Source organism: Polypterus senegalus, chromosome 11 (genome assembly GCF_016835505.1).
Source record: "Polypterus senegalus isolate Bchr_013 chromosome 11, ASM1683550v1, whole genome shotgun sequence".
Classification (NCBI taxonomy): Eukaryota; Metazoa; Chordata; class Cladistia; order Polypteriformes; family Polypteridae; genus Polypterus; species Polypterus senegalus.
Genome location: NC_053164.1, coordinates 15,316,151 through 15,333,284, shown reverse-complemented (window position 1 = coordinate 15,333,284; position 17,134 = coordinate 15,316,151). Strand labels below are relative to the sequence as shown.

At 41.2% G+C, this 17,134-nt stretch overlaps 1 protein-coding gene across 3 annotated transcripts in view; it reads left to right on the top strand.

Annotated features, from left to right (window-relative positions):
* The first annotated feature begins 1,687 nt into the window (after positions 1-1,687).
* Positions 1,688-17,134, top strand: part of LOC120538681 — a 41,764-nt gene continuing 26,317 nt past the window's right edge. The window contains exons 1-4 of one of the 3 annotated variants that reach the window (XM_039768072.1): positions 1,688-1,714; positions 1,919-2,167; positions 2,306-2,424; positions 2,509-2,599. In XM_039768072.1, coding sequence (XP_039624006.1) covers positions 2,159-2,167; positions 2,306-2,424; positions 2,509-2,599 — 219 coding nt within the window. In that variant the 5' untranslated portion in view covers positions 1,688-1,714; positions 1,919-2,158. Of the gene's footprint in view, positions 1,715-1,850; positions 2,168-2,305; positions 2,425-2,508; positions 2,600-17,134 lie in introns of those variants that run through there. The other 2 variants (XM_039768073.1, XM_039768074.1) reach the window with 2 other exon arrangements.

The following is a 17,134-nucleotide window of genomic DNA, read 5'->3' as shown; positions in this document are numbered from 1 at the left end:
ATTATCGAAATAAACCTGGATTTTGAGGTTAGCTCGCTTCGTGGAACAGCAGAACGGTCAGCTCAACAAGTAAACAACAACAACAAAAGAAAGGCTGAAAGACAAAGAAAAATACGAGCAAATAGATTGACTGAAGAAAAAGAAAATGACCGTCAGAAAAACGCTAAAAGAGAAAGACTCAGAAGAGCAAACCTTATAAAAAGTTGGCATTTACTTGCCAGAACCAGTATTCAGCCATGGTCAGTTATATGTGGCATTATCAAGAGTTAGAAGTTATCCAGATGTTGTTGTCAAGGTTGTAGATGGTCCTGAATAAGACAAAATGTTGCCAAACTCAGACAGAATATTTACAAGAAATGTTGTCTGTAATGAAATTTTATAGAAAAATTTCATGAGGTAAAAAAATAGAAATTTTTTCCTAAATATCTTCTTCAGATATTGTGTATTACAGATTGTTACAAAGGTTTACACTAAGGCAATATTAATTATACTTACTGTTTTGTCAAACGTTTCTATTTTATTTTTATTATTATTTTACTTTAGGCTTCTTGCAACAATATTTTTGACAAAAAAAATTTAAGACAAGAAACAGAATGAGGTCAAGGTCCCTTGCCATTTAATATAGACTGTTCCTACTAATGTTTATGCACTACTGTTCTAGCGCCCGTTACTGTAACGGGCTTAATGTCTAGTCCTTAATAATTCCATCCATTTTCCAACCCGCTGAATCCGAACACAGGGTCACGGGGGTCTGCTGGAGCCAATCCCAGCCAACACAGGGCACACGGCAGGAACTAATCCCGGGCAGGATATAGTGGGTTGGATAACCTTGGAGGTCAATCATCACCGCGAAAGCGGATAGTAGACATCACATAGTATATGTGAACCAAATTTCAGGTCAATAAGTGAAACGGTGATTTCGTGCCAATATAATCCATCCATCCATTTTCCAACCTGCTGAATCCAAACACAGGGTCACGGGGGTCTGCTGGAGCCAATCCCAGCCAACACAGATAGAAGTGAAAGGCACTATATAATAGATAGATGATAGATAGAAGTGAAAGGCACTATATAATAGATAGATAGATAGATAGAAGTGAAAGGCACTATATAATAGATAGATAGATAGATCACCGAGTAATACTTTCTGTTTGTTTGTGCTAATACGATCTTTACTATCATTTTTGGAGATTTTTGTACTTCCATTATCTCTAACCTGCTCTTTCTGCATGTGCATCGCGTCAGCGTTTTGGAATTTTTTAAGACGTTCCTACTCTTTCCCTCGCGGGGCGTGAAAGTGTCTGAGAAAGTCACGTCTCGTCCCAGGATTTTTTTTTTCCATATAATACAGAGATACTAATGAACAGCAATGCAATTCTGTTGACTCGTAATAAAAGTCAGAACTTTTGTTTTGGTTTTTAAGTACGTAAACGTACCTTGCAACCAAGCGAGTAAATCGAGACAACTTAGTAGTACCTTTACTGACTTGTGACGGTAGTTAGTGGGCATAGTTTAATAAATACAAGGAAAAACGCATAACGGAATAACGTTATCCTATGCAAGTACTTTAAATGAATATCTGCATATTTCTCGCGCGCGTGTGTGTTTGTTTGTTTGTTTGTTTGAACTTTTATTTCGCTAACCTTTTGCTCTTAACCAGCGACAAAAACTCAAACCAACAACCTGTTGTCTACGCTGACGCAAAATCCGCTTGGTGCGTATTAATTTCCGGTGAGGACTAAATAGAACCATTTTGACTTCTGCCTAAATGACTGAAATTAGTATATTGTACATTCCACAAGATTCAATAAATTAAACATGATCGAGTTATGTTCAAAAGTGGAACATAAACAATACATGTAATATAAAGTAAATACTTTTTTGTAAACGTAACAACCTGCCATTTCCCTTTTTTCAGTGAATGGAGTTCTGTGATGTTTCACCGTAACAGGTAGGGAAAGTCAAAAACGGCGTGGAAATACGAAGAGACGTTTCTTGTGTTTACAAAGTAGTTAACGATTGCAAGCCGTTTTTTAACGCACGACTGATTTAAAACCATCGAATCGGGCAACTATGCTTGAAATTCAAATAGGCCGACTATAAGAAAAGAGGAGGGGCGTCTGAAGAAGTCTGACGGCGAGCGAGGGAGCGATCCGAGATGACTGGGGTAAGAGACGTTTCCGTACAGTTACGTATAGGGGTCGCCTTGTAAGCTTACCTTGGTAACAGAGCGCGTTCTCTATCGGTGTTAACGTTAAGACTTTTAGTTTCATTGATGAAATATCTATTTGTTTGTTTTTTTCAGACTAAATACTCGGAGGCCTGTCCCAAATGTCCTACTAGAACGCGCTACCTCGCCAGGCATCTCACGAGTCATCATGGCCTTACTGGCTTTCAAAAGAAGCGTATTTTAGTCGAGTGCAGGTGAGCTATTCTTGACCTTTTAATTGCATAATGTAACTATCTTGCTTGTGACGTTTTATTTTATGGGATTCCCCCCTTCCACAGACGTCAGAGCGACAGTAGTCCAGTAAAGGATTGCAACTCGAAGGACTCGGAGCACGCGGAGAAGCGCTTGTGTCGCGAAGGTAGAATCGCAGTAAGTTTTTTCTTTGCACTTGATATGCCGGTGTTTTGCCTCTTTTTGCTGCAGCTATGCAGGAATATTTCGGACAAAACTGAAATACTCCGATAAATAAAAGTACTGTGAGACGTGACAATACAGAAAAAGGCACGAACTGTCGGCGTAAGTAAGTACGTGTCACTTTTTTTTTTGTTTTTGTTACGCATTTATTTTATCCATATTATTGCACCAGTACAATACAGTGCAATATGAAATACTAATTAAATTTCAAACTGTCATTTTGACTCGTCAAAGCAGAGAGGTTTAGGATCTGACGAGTGCTCTCAGTGATGTACCTTTATTTTTCCAGCCCGGAAGAGCTTGAACTGTTATGTTAATAGTGTTTTATCTATAACTTATATTTATTTAGCATGACGCATCCTACACTGGACCTTTTTTTTTTTTTTTTAAAAAAAAGGCTTACCTAAATCACATATTAACCTTTAAATGTAAATTTTGACTATTTTGTATGGAATTACACTTAAAAAGACCCTTCTCGTACAGTAGACACTAATGTTTAAGCCATGTTGTCTAAAGTCTCTTCTGGGAGTGGGTCCCGCAGCTTAAGCTTCATTACTTTCCAAGTAGATCTGCATCTTAGTCGTCTTCTTCTTTTGGCTGCTCCTGTTAGGGGTCGCCGCAGCTGATCATCTTCTTCCATATCTTTCTGTCCTCTGCATCTTGCTCTGTCACCCCCACCACCTTCATGTCCTCTCTCACCACATCCATAAACCTTCTTTTAGGCCTCTCTCTTTTTCTCTTGCCTGGTACCTCTATCCTTAGCATCCTTCTCCCAATATACCCAGCATCTCTCCTCTGTACATGTCCAAACCAACACAATCTTGCCTCTCTGACTTTGTCTCCCAACCGTCCAATTTGAGTTGACCCTCTGATGTCCTCATTTCTAATCCTGTCCATCCTCGTCACACCCAATGCCAATCTTAACATCTTTAATTCTGCCACCTCCAGCTCTGTCTCCTGCTTTCTGGGCAGTGCCACCGTCTCTAACCCATATAACATAGCTGGTCTCACTACCGTCCTGTAGACCTTCCCTTTCACTCTTGCTGATACCCATCTGTCACAAATCACTCCTGACACTCTTCTCCACCCACTCCATCCTGCCTACACTTTCTTCTTCACCCACTTCCACAATCCCCATTACTCTGTACTGTTGACCCCAAGTATTTAAACTCATCCACCTTCACCAACTCTACTCCCTCATCCTCACCATTCCACTGACCTTCCTCTCATTTACACACATGTATTCTGTTTTGTTCCTACTGACCTTCATTCCTCTCCTCTCCAGAGCATATCTCCACCTCTCCAGGGTCTCCTCAACCTGCTCCCTACTATCGCTACAGATCACAATGTCATCGGCAAACATCACAGTCCACAGCGACTCCTGTCTAATCTCGTCTGTCAACCTGTCCATCACCATTGCAAATAAGAAAGGGCTCAGAGCCGATCCCTGATGTCATCCCACCTCCAACTTGAATACATCCGTCACTCCTACAGCAGACCTCACCACTGTCACACATATCCTGTACAACTCTTACGTACTTCTCTGCCACTCCCGACTTCCTTATACAATACCACAGTTCCTCTTGAGGCACCCTGTCATTTGCTTTCTCCAGGTCCACAAAGATGCAATGCAACTCCTACTGACCTTCTCTAAACTTCTCCATCAACATCCTCAGAGCAAACATCTCATCTGTGGTGCTCTTTCTTGGCATGAAACCATACTGCTGCTTACTAATCATCACCTCACTTCTTAACCAACCTTCCACTACTCTTTTCCATAACTTAATGCTGTGGCTCATCAATTTTATCCCCCTGTAGTTGCTACAGTCCTGCACACCCACCTTATTCTTAATAATCGGCACCAGTACACTTCTTCTCCAGTCCTTAGGCATCCTCTCACTTTCCAAGATTCCATTAAACAATCTGGTTAAAAACTCCTCTGCCATCTCGCCTAAACGCCTCCATGTCTCCACAGGTATGTCATCTGGACCAATGGCTTTTCTACTTTTCATAAATGTCCTTGCTAATAATTTGTACTTCCTGATTCACTATCTCCATATCTTCCAACTCTCTCTCTCTCTCTCTCTCTCTCTCTCTCTCTCTCCATTCACCAGCCTCTCAAAGTACTCTTTCCATCTGCTCAACACACTCTCTACTCTTGTGAGTACGTTTCCATCTTTATCCTTTATCACCCTAACCTGCTGCACATCTTTCCCAGCTCGGTCCCTCTGTCAAGCCCACAGGTCCTTTTCTCCCTCCTTGTTGTCCAACCTCTCATACAACTCATCATACGCCTTTTCTTTAGCCTTCGCCTACTCTCTCTTCATCTTGCGCCTTATCTCCTTGTACTCTTATCTACTTTCTGCATCTCTCTGACTATCCCACTTGTTCTCCGCCATCCTCTTCCTCTGTATACTCTCCTGTATTTCCCCATTCCACCACCAGGTTTCCTTTTCCTCCTTCCTCTTTCCAGATGTCACGTCAAACACCCTTCTTGCTGTCACCCTTACTACATCTGCTGTAGTTTCACAGCTGTCTGGTAACTCTTCACTGCCACCCAGTGTCTGTCTCACCTCCTCTCTAAACTCAACCTTTCAGTCTTCCTTTTTCAAATTCCACCATTTGATCCTTGGCTCTGCCCTCACTCTCCTCCTCTTCCTGATCTCCAATGTCATCCTACAGACCACCATCCTATACTGCTTAACTGCACTTTCCCCTGCCACCACTTTGCAGTCTTCAATCTTCTTCAGATTGACCCTCCTTCATAGGATGTAATCTACCTGTGTGCATCTTCCTCAACCGCATCACCCTATGTTCCTCCCTCTTCTTAAAATACGTATTCATCACAGCCATGTCCATCCTTTTGGCAAAATCCACTATCCTCTGACCTTCTTCATTCCTCTGCTTGACTCCATACCTACCCATCACTTTCTCGTCTCCTCTGTTTCCTTCACCAACATGTCCATTGAATTCCACTCCAATCACCACCCTTGGGTACACTGTCCCATCACTTCATCCAACTCACTCCAAAAATCTTTTTCTTTCTCATCCATTGCACACCCAACTTGCGGGGCATACGCATTAACAACATTCATCATCACACCTCCAATTTCCAGCTTCATAATCATTACTCTGCATGGCACTCTTTTCACCTCCAAAGCACTGTTGACATCCGTTCCTTCAGAATAACTCCTACTCCATTTCTCCTCCCATCCACACCATGATAGAACAATTTGAATCCACCTACGATCCACCTGGCCTTACTCCCCTTCCCTTTAGTCTTTTGCACGCACAATATATCAACCTTCCTTCTCTCCATCATATCTGCTAACTCTCTTCTCTTACCAGTCATACTGCCAACATTCAAAGTTTCTACCCTCAGTTCCACTCTCTTTACCTTCTCCTCCTCTCCTCCTGCCTCTGGACACGTCTCCTCCTCTTCTTCTTCTTCGGCCAACAACAGTCCAGTTTCTGCCAGCACCGTGTTGGCTAACAGTACTGGTGGTGGTCAATGTTAACCCGGGGATCGACCGATCTGGTATGGAAATTTTGTATTGTTGTCCGCATATTGATTTGGCAAAATCTTACACCAAATGCCCTTCCTGACGTAACCCTCCCCATTTATCCGGGCTTGGGACCGGCACAAAGAAACACACTGGTTTGTGCATCCCCAGTGGCTGCACCTTTAGTGCTGTGTTTTAATTGGTGCACTGGACTTAAACCTTTGACAAGGCTGGATTAACTATTAAACTAAAATAAGTATGTACTTGGGGCATTAAGGGATGGAGGCGCCCCAGAAATGTTCCTTTTCTTGGATTTACCATGGAGCATATGGTGCAGCTGAACCAGATTCCACACAAAAGGGCTCCCACATTAAATAAATAATTGCATACGATGACTAATGAATATATATTTTTTTGCACGCCTGGGCAAATGTTCATACAGGATCATTTTTAACGGATTTTGTTTTAACGAAATGTAAATTTCAGTATAATTTTTTTCAACCAAAATTGGCAACCGAAGATGATGATGTGGTGCAAATACACTTTCGTTGAGTCTTAGGAACCCTGTAACTGTCTATTTCTTATTACACCAATGTAGTACTAGGGTGTTGTACCATGTTAGCCATTATGAGTTTAGTGAGAAGTCAAGCAAAATGACACCTTTTATTGGCTAACTAAAAAGATTACAATATGCAAGCTTTTGAGGCAACTCGGGCCTCTCATTCAGGCAAGGTGAAGAAGTAGCCCGAGTTGCCTCACTAGCTTGCATATTGTAATCTTTTTAGTTAGCCAATAAAAGGTGTCATTTTGCTTGACTTCTCACTTATTACACTAAAAGAAAGTGAGTCTCTTGTGAAATTTCCGCTCTTGGGCAGTCTTGGTGAGAGTCTAGGCACAACATCATACATGTAGCCGAGTTCTTAGTCGGCGCTCCACAGGGCGTCCGCGTAGGTAGTTGTGTCGTGTGCGGATACTGTACTGTTCAAACTTCTCAAAGTTTTCTTTGTGGTGAACAACACAGTGAGAGACAGTGTCAGTTTACACCGGGAGGATAAAAAGGTTACATCTAACATCATTTTCATTCTGTATTCATACCTGTTTCTGTAAAAAATCAAATCAAATATTTTTTGTAGTTTATGAAACACCATTTTTTAATGCAGGTACTGTCAAGCTTGGGTTGCAGAGTTGCACGAGAGACATGAAGGCTGTACAGAGAAGGCAGTCACAGTTTCAAGGCGTCATTCAAAACAGTAGCCGTTACTTCAGCACACAGGATCCGCGACATTGGGGTGCAGTCGTCCTGCTTTGCTCTCGTCTTCAGATTAGAAGAACACCAGCAGATTGGAATTTCCACTGTGACAGACCAGGGACCTCATGCATAGAATTCACAGTAAAACATGGCTTATGGACAAAACTAGAAATGTGCATACACAAAAAAATTAAAAAGTAAGTAAAGTTATGCATAGTTTCCCTTTATAAATTCCAGTCAATGATGAATTTTAACACACATGCACCTGTCCATAGCCCCACCTTGTCTCCTCCCAGAAATTTCCTTATTTGAATATGCAAATATAAATAGCCCTTTCTATTCAGTGATTTGTTTAAAGACCAAGGTTTTTTAAAAAAAAAAAAAAGTCGACTAAAATGCACTTAATTTAAGTGCACTTATAGTTCATAGTGTGCTATTTTCAAGCACTAGTTTTGTACTAAGTGTGCTAATGTAATATCATTAGTGTAACTAAATATATACTTAAATACAACTAAGTGTACTTGAATGTGCTATTTTGAGACACTTATATATGCTTAAATTAAGTACACTTTTATTTCTGTACTTTAATAAATGAACTTTGTTTCTACTTGAAGTATATTTGAATCCACATTTTAGAGACTTGTTAATACACTTATAACGTATAGGAAATATATTTATACCAGTAACCGCACACTGCATGATGACGTGCAGTGAATCCACTTGACTTGAGCGTTCCTAGTTTTCCTCCTCTTTCTCTGTACGTTTACCATTCGTTTGCTCAGAGTTTGATGCGCTTGCTGTTTCCTGAGCAGCTCTTCTTTTCTCCACCCTAGCAGCCCACTTCTTCTCTTCTTCCGTCGGCATATTTTTGCATTAAAACTGATTAAGTTAGTGTTTGTGTTGCAATTACTTAGTACGTTTTCTTTAATTTTTCACTTAAACTGGCACTTAAGTCTTCAATCTGCCTCAAGAATGATTTAAGATATGAAGTGGTAGGGGAAGTGATGGCAAAGGTGGTAGGGAATGAGAACGACGCCCATACACTTGCGCCACATGGCCTGCCGGCTGCAGAAAGTTGATTCTACAATAAAATAAAATTTAAAAGAGGAATAACCTTGGAGGTCAATCATCACCCTGAGAGCGGATAAAAGACGTCGCGTAGTACAAGTGTACCAAATTTCAAGTCAAACCGTTTGCGAGCTACAGGTGATTTAAAATCCTGGAGAGACAAACAGCCACGGTAGCGTATTATACATAAAGATTTCAATCAAAATGCAAGTATAATACATAGAAAACATATTTGTGATATATTTCAAATGTATTTACTACTCACATATAGCATACTTTTTGTATATTATATCTCAAAAGTGCAGTAAAATACACTTTAAATGAACTTAGTGTACGAAATTGAAATTAAATTTAAAGCATGCAAAGCACAGTGTTAAAGTAATGCACTAATAACACATTTTTATGTATTTAAGGGGTAGTACATTTTGTCTGAGTACACTTAATATCAATTTAAGTATTAGTGCAAATTAACATGTTTAGATTACGTACACTGAAGTACTCAATGTATTTTTAATTACTATATTTGTCTTATTTTCTTCGCACTTTTTAGCACACAAAAACAATAATGTGTTAGAAATGTGCTTTCTGATATTAAAGTATATTTTTAGTACAATTAAGTATATTTTATTTTTAAATGGGGACAATGGCAAAAGCACGTTGTGACGATGCAGGTTCTGCTCCGTGCTCCCATCTTGCTTCTGGGAGCAATTGAACCTGTCACCGTTGGTAATGTTATCAATGAGCTCAGCAGTGAGGCACAACAAATAGAGCAAGAAAATGTTGTAAAAAGTGCAAAGTGCTTTTATTTAAAAACAAGTGTTCAAACAACGTGCAGTGTATCAATTTCCAAAAGTAATCCATAAAAACAGTTGTGAAGTATACGTTAAAATTTCAATAGAAAAAAGTCTTTAAAAAAACAACAAGATTAAACAGTGCTGGAAGCAGTCCTTTAAAAACAACAAAGCCCGCTGTCTTTTACCTGGTGGCTCCCCTGCTTCTCCCATCTGGGCCTCGCAACAGGAGAGTCGCCCTACCAGTAGCTGGCCTTCTCTCCACTCTACTGGTCTGGAGGCTTCCCGATCCCTGGCTTCGGTTGCACTCCCCCAGACCGAGGCTTAGGTTCCCTAATGACCAGGACGCTCGCATCGGGGAATTCACCACCCAAGCCTCCCGACTCCCGCTGCCAGCCGTCCTACTGCCGGTCACTCCCATTCCTCCTTAACACTAGAATTACCAGAGCCTACGAAAAAACTCGTAATTCCGTCCCACCTTAAATCGCTTCTTAAATCCCTTCACACCTCTCCACCAGCGCCCTTTGTCCTCTAAATGTGATGATAAAGAGAAGCTTGGAGCAGCCGGCTATTCCATCCCCAAACCAATTTAGAACGTGCACAAACTTCTCTCAGCTCATGCCTTGATTGAGTATCTGGGAGTGAAGTGGAGTTTTAGAGTGGAAATAATAGATCGTTGTTTGGAACACACGCATTTCATGTCTGTTCTGTTTCTACAGTAATCTGTGTCAACACATTGTTAAAACAGAAACATTTTTTATATTCTAGTAGTAGATGACAAAATGTAGGCATAAACTATATAATGTATGAAGCCTGAAGTCCAAATAGCAAAGAAACATTTTCACAAGAATAACACAATTGCGCTTTTACTCAAAAATATAACTGCAGAAACAAAAAGCCGCCTTAACATGCGACATTGACAGCAGTTTATTGTAACTGCCTCCGTGGTTCAATAGAATCAGCCCCCGCTTGGGAATCAAGTGGTCATGAATTCGATCGTGCGCCCCTTGGTTTCGAGAAGTAAACTGCTCTTAGTCTTACTGTTTTAGAATAAAAGCATACATTTGATTTCAGTCTGTAACAGCCGGTGCAATTTATGATCCTTGTAAAGGTTAGCGTTCAGAATCAATCCATACAACCCCATCTGACACGGCTGTTTTCACTAAAGACGCGCTATAGCTCTGCAGTGTACCACAATGCATACTAACGCCAAACCATTCTATCCCCGGGTTCTGACACACAAACGCTGGAGAAGCTGCCTTCTTCGTATATCACTGTCACTTGCTTTTCTTTTTATTCAGTTTTATTGAGTGTTCCTGCCAGTCCCCACATGTTGCTGTATGCTGTTTCTTTTCTACTCCAGGACATGCAGAGGAAAGAATGGTAAAGAGCAGTAACTTCTTATATTTTCACATGTATTGTCTCTTTCTTTCAGGTGTGTAATAGAAACCACAGCATAGAGAGAAGTGTGTACATTGCTTCTTACAGGAAAAGGCGATGGAAACAGTGCACTTGAATAAAAGTGCACTTTTGTTATAGTTTTACACCAATATATGTTCCTGTGTTTGAACGACACGGGCAGATGGGGAGTGTCTGATGATTGCATATAGCACCGAAGTTACTGCTCTTTACCATTCTTTCCTCTGCATGTCCTGGAGTAGAAAAGAAACAGCATACAGCAACATGCGGGGACTGGCAGGAACACTCAATAAAACTGAATAAAAAGAAAATCAAGTGACGGTGAGATACGAAGAATGCAGCTTCGCCAGCATTTGTGTGTCAGAACCCGGGGATGGTTTGGCGTTAGTATGCATCGTGGTACACTGCAGAGCTATAGCGCGTCTTTAGTGAAAACGGCCGTGTCAGATGGGGTTGTATGGATTGATTCTGAATGCGACTGAGAGAATGAAAAGTGAATTAAAAAAAAAAGCTAACCATTACAAGGATCATAAATTGCACCGGCTGTTGCAGACTGAAATCAAATGTATGCTTTTATTCTAAAACAGTAAGACTAAGAGCAGTTTACTTCTCAAAACGGAGGGGCGCAGGATCGAATTCGTGACCACTTGGTTCCCAAGCGGGTTTTGAGTCTATTGAACCACGGAGGCAGCCATAATAAACTGCTGTCAATGTCGTATGTTAAGGCGGCTTTTTGTTTCTGCAGTTATATTTTTAAATAAAAGCGCAATTGTGTTATTCTTGTGAAAATGTTTCTTCTTACTTCAGGCTTCATACACTATATAGTTTATGCCTACATTTTGTCATCTACTACTAGAATATAAAAAACGTTTCTGTTTTAACAACGTGTTGACACAGATTACTGTAGAAACGGAACAGACATGAAATGCGTGTGTTGCAAATAACGATCCATTATTTCCACTCTAAAACTCCACTTCACTCCCAGATACTCAATCAAGGCCTGAGCTGAGAGAAGTTCGTGCACGTTCTAAATTGGTGTGGGGATGGAATAGCCGGCTTCTCTTTATCAGCACATTTAGAAGACAAAGGACGCTGGCGGAGAGGTGTGAAGGGATTTAAGAAGCAGTTTAAGGTGGGACGGAATTACGAGTTTTTTCGTAGGCTCTGGTAATTCTAGTGTTAAAATGCTCAGTGGGAGCGACCACTTCCAACTGCCTTAGGTGTTGGCCAAACACCCCTGCTAGGACTCAGCTGTCCAGCTGCCTGCCTACAAGCCTTTGCTTGCTTGCTCACACCGGCTCTCTCTCCTCCTCGCTGCTTCGTGCTCTCCTGCAACTTCTGGCTCTTTTCTTTCTTTCCTTTTTATTCTTTCCCCTCCTAGCCACCTCGCGCTTCTATTTATAACGGATACGTGATCCACCTGTGGCAATCGGCGGCTCCCGGGAACAATTACGGATGCGGACGACTCCTCACCTGTGCACTTAAGTGAGACTTGCCCGCACCGCAAATCCCCCCAGGAACCACTTCAGCCACACATCACCATGCCACCTCGCTAAGCCGTGAGTACGATGATTATTTATTTTAAAAATGGCCCTTTGTCATGCGCTGTGAACCCGCTATACCACACACGTATAAGAAAGAATTTCGGCAAATGTGAAATGGAGGTCAGGGAAGTGGATGCAAGGAAAAATAGTATTAGTTGGGTCATAAGCAGTGGTATAAGCAACAAAAGGAAAGCGATGGTTTGGCACAGTGTGACGGAGGCATTTAAAAGTTCAAGTTCGGAAAATCGTGCAGTGCCCGAAAAAAAAAAAACACAAAAAAAAAAAACAAAAAGAAGCAGTCCGATATCAAAGCCAGTTTGAAAAGGCGAGTTGCAACCCACCATTTGAGTGTCGGCACCACTGGACGAGGTAGTGGAATTCTGGGGATCGCACCATTTATGCCTTGGCTAGACATTTATAACTGGCATTTTACAATCTGACCTTATGCTGACAGATGCTGTTCTGTCGTACAATGCAGCGGTGGATACTGTAAGAGATGTGGCTACAATTATTGGCCAGATACTTCTAACCAGCATTTTATCACCACCAGAGCTTGACTGTGGAGGTCAATATAATATTGCTCTTTTTCAATTAGTGGGTTGGTGAGCAGGGTGAGAAGCTACGTCTTCAGCGGGTACCTGCTGTCAGTAATTGTGATGTAAGTTTATCTCGATGATGTAACCATATAGTTTTGACCAAAGGGATAATATAAAATGTCTTGTTTTACCGATTTAGCCAACCATCATTCACAACACCATTTTTCAGGTTTGTTTCCAACACTACTATTTCTTGGAGTGAGTGAATCGTGAGTTGAGCCAGGCTATATATATGATGCACCAATCTAAAAACGGAACTCGCTACAGCCCATCCTTTTGGCTGTAGACAGCAGGGGGCGCTTCAGCTCCCCAAACATACAGCACAAGCAGGCATGGACACAAGTATAAAAGCCCAAAGAGTCTTTATTGTGGGAAATTCTTCCCCAACAAGCGTTTCTTGCCACACTCACAAGAAATGCAAGAAGTACAGCACCATATAGCAACTCTTTATTTTTCTTTCTCTGTCACTGTCTCCTTCACTCCTAGCAAGTGTTGTTCACCTTCCTTCTGACTCTGGCTCCTCGATGTGAGGCAAGCAGCTCCCTTTATCTAATCCGGCAGTGCATCTGGTGATGTGACCCTTCATCTCCGAAGCACTACCAGATGAGGTAAATTCCGCAGCACTCCTTGGCAGCCCCACTGGATCTAACAATGCTATCCCTCAGGACTACAACACCCAGCATGCCTTGTGGGTACCCATGCAGGGATCTGACCCTGGGTTCACTGCCATCTAGCGTTCTGGGGGAGACAAAGACCTGCGTTATTCTTGCATAATCAGTGCTTTGTTTTTGTTTGTCCACCCGCTTCTTGAGGATTGACCACAAGTTCTCAATGGGATTAAGGTGTACAGAGTTTCCTGGCCAAGGACCCCAAAATTTCAATGTTTTGTTTCCCGAACCACTTAGTTCTCACTTTTGCCTCATGGCCCTGTGCTCCATCATGCTGGATTGTTCATGGTTGGTCACTAAACTGTTCTTGGATGGTTGGGAGAAGTTGCTCTCTGAGGATGTTTTGGTCCCATTTTTTTTTTTCATTAATATTGTGAGTGAGCCCACTCCCTTGGCTGAGAAGCAACCCCGCACATGAATGGTGTCAGGATTTCAAATTCACGTCGGGACAAATGTGCCCATATTAATGCCACACATAGCCCTATTGTTGATTGCAGCAGCTCTTCAGGATCCAGGCCACAAGTTCTTAATGTGTGTTTAGGGGGTTGTTGTTTGTATTATTTTTTATACATTTTTTTTCTCTCTCTCTTGAGCTTTGTAAAGTTCTGATTTCCCCTTGGGGACAAATAAAGTATATTTGTCTGTCTGGTAGTGTCTTTCCTAAAGTATCTATTCATCATATAGTGTTTTTCACCCGTCTGTATGTCTAACGTACACATTGTGATGCAACCAGGGCGTCCGCGAGCACCCAACACGATCACACCAAGAGTCCTGGGTTCAAATAATGGTGTGTTTATTATACACAGTACTTAAATTTACAAAAGTACACAAACACAGTTTCTCCCTCTCTCAACAATACTCTTCTCACCGCATTGCACTCCTCCAGTCGAGTGTTGCTCTATGTCCAACTAGCTCCGTTTGGATAAAGGAGTGCGGTCCCTTTTCATTAAGGACCCGTGATTACTTCCGGTACCAGGGCCACTGCCCGATTGAAGCACTTCTGGGTCATATAGAAATCCCACTTATTAGGGAGTGCATCTCCCTTCAGCACCCCCCATGCGGCACCCATGGACCCCAGCAGGGCTGCGCTGCCGAACTACAACTCCCAGCATTTCCTTCTGTTTCCGAAATGGGTGCTGGTACGAAGGGTTGCTGCTTTCTAGCTCCTGGGGGGAATAAAAAGTCCCTAGTGATCTCTTCCACTTCCGGTGGGCTGTCCATCCACCTAGTCTGTCCGATTGATTGATTGGCAGTATTAACTGTCCAATGGGTCTGTATTCTTGTTTTTTATGTCTCTGCTGCTGTATGTGTTTGAATTTCCCCTTGGGATTCATAAAGTGTATCTAATCTACTAGTGCACTGTGTATTTAAAGCCTTTAATGTTTTCACCTTAGTTCAAATTAATTAACCTTTTGAATGTCTTGATTGGTTTAGGACAGTGGTTCAAAATGTATTGGACCAACAACAACAACAATATTTATTTATATAGCACATTTTCATACAAAGAGTAGCTCAAAGTGCTTTACATAATAAAGAATAGAAAAATAAAAGACACAATAAGAAAAACAAAATAAATCAACATTAATTAACATTGAATAAGAGTAAGGTCCAATGGCCAGGGGACAGAAAAACAAAAAACTCCAGACGGCTGGAGAAAAAATAAAATCTGTAGGTATTCCAGACCATGAGACCGCCCAGTCCCCTCTGGGCATTCTACCTAACATAAATGAAACAGTCCTCTTTGGATTTAGGGTTCTCACGGAAGGACTTGATGATGATGGTCACGTAGACTTCTGCCTTTTAATCCATCCATCATTGTTGGAGCATCATGAAGCTTTGAGTAGGTGGAGGTGGCGCAGGCCACCACCACAAAGAAACCGGAAAAAGAAACAGAAAAGAGAGTAGGGGTCAGTATGGATTTTAGAGCCACCATGAATAGTTATTATGAGGAATTGAACATACAGAGTATCAGGATTAAGTTAAAGTGAAGTTATAAAAAGGCCATGTTAAAGTAATGTGTTTTCAGCAGTGTTTTAAAGTGCTCTACTGTATCAGCCTGGCGAATTCCTATTGGCAGGCTATTCCAGATTTTAGGTGCATAGCAGCAGAAGGCCGCCTCACCACTTCTTTTAAGTTTTGTTCTTGGAATTCTAAGGAGACACTCATTTGAGGATCTGAGGTTACGATTTGGAATATAAGGTGTCAGACATTCCATATATAAGATGGGGTGAGATTATTTAAGGCTTTATAAACCATAAGCAGAATTTTAAAGTCAATCCTGAATGACACAGGTAACCAGTGTAGTGACATTAAAACTGGAGAAATGTGTTCGAATTTTCTTTTCCTAGTTAGGATTCTAGCAGCTGCATTCTGCACTAGTTGCAAGTGATTTATATCTTTTTGGGTAGTCCTGAGAGGAGTGCGTTACAGTAATCTAGTCGACTGAAAACAAACACGTGAACTAATTTCTCAGCATCTTTCAGTGATATAAGAGGTCTAACTTTACTTATGTTTCTTAAGTGAAAAAATGCTGTCCTAGTGATCTGATTAATATGCGATTTAAAATTCAGATTACAGTCAACAATCACCCTAAGCTTTTTACCTCCGTCTTGACTTTTAATCCTAATGTATCCAGTTTATTTCTAATAGCCTCATTGTATCCATTATTGCCAATCACTAAGATTTCAGTTTTCTCTTTATTTAACTTGAGAAAGTTACTATTCATCCATTCTGAGATACAAGTCAGACATTGTGTTAGTGAATCAAGAGATCGGGTCATCAGGTGCTATTGATAAGTACAGCTGTGTGTCATCAGCATAGCTGTGGTAGCTCACGTTGTGCCCTGAGATAATCTGACCTAACGGAAGCATGTAGATTGAGAAGAGCAGCGGACCCAGGATAGAGCCTTGTGGAACACCATATTGGATATCATGTGTCTTGAGTTGTAATTACCACAACTAACAAAAATTTTCTCCCTGTCAGGTAGGATTCAAACCAATTTAAGACTGCCAGAGAGGCCCACCCATTGACTAAGGCGATTTCTAAGAATATTATGATCAATGGTGTCAAATGCAGCACTCAGATCTAAGAGGATGAGAACAGATAAATGGCCTCTGTCTGCATTCACTCGCAAATCATTTACTACTTTAACGAGTGCAGTTTCTGTGCTGTGATTTGTTCTAAAACCCGACTGAAATTTATCAAGAATAGCATGTTTATTGAGGTGGTCATTTAACTGCATAATGACTGCCTTCTCCAGAACTTTACTTAAGAAAGGCAGGTTAGAGATGGGTCTAAAATTTTCAAGAGCGAGGGTCAGATTATGTTTCTTAAGTAGGGGTTTAACTACAGCAGTCTTAAGACAGTCTGGGAAGACCCCCGTATCTAATGACGAATTTACTATGTCAAGAACATTATCAATTAGCACGCCTGATACTTCTTTGAAAAACCTTGTTGGTATTGGATCAAGGACGCAGGTGGAGGATTTTAATTGAGATATTAATTTTAGGTAAATCTATCCTAGTGAAAGAGTTTAATTTGTTTATAACAGGATGCTGGGGTTTAGGAGGATCCTTAGTGTTGGAGGGATATACTATGTTATTTCTAATATCATTAATTTTTTAATTGAAAAATACAGCGATAGCCTCACAGG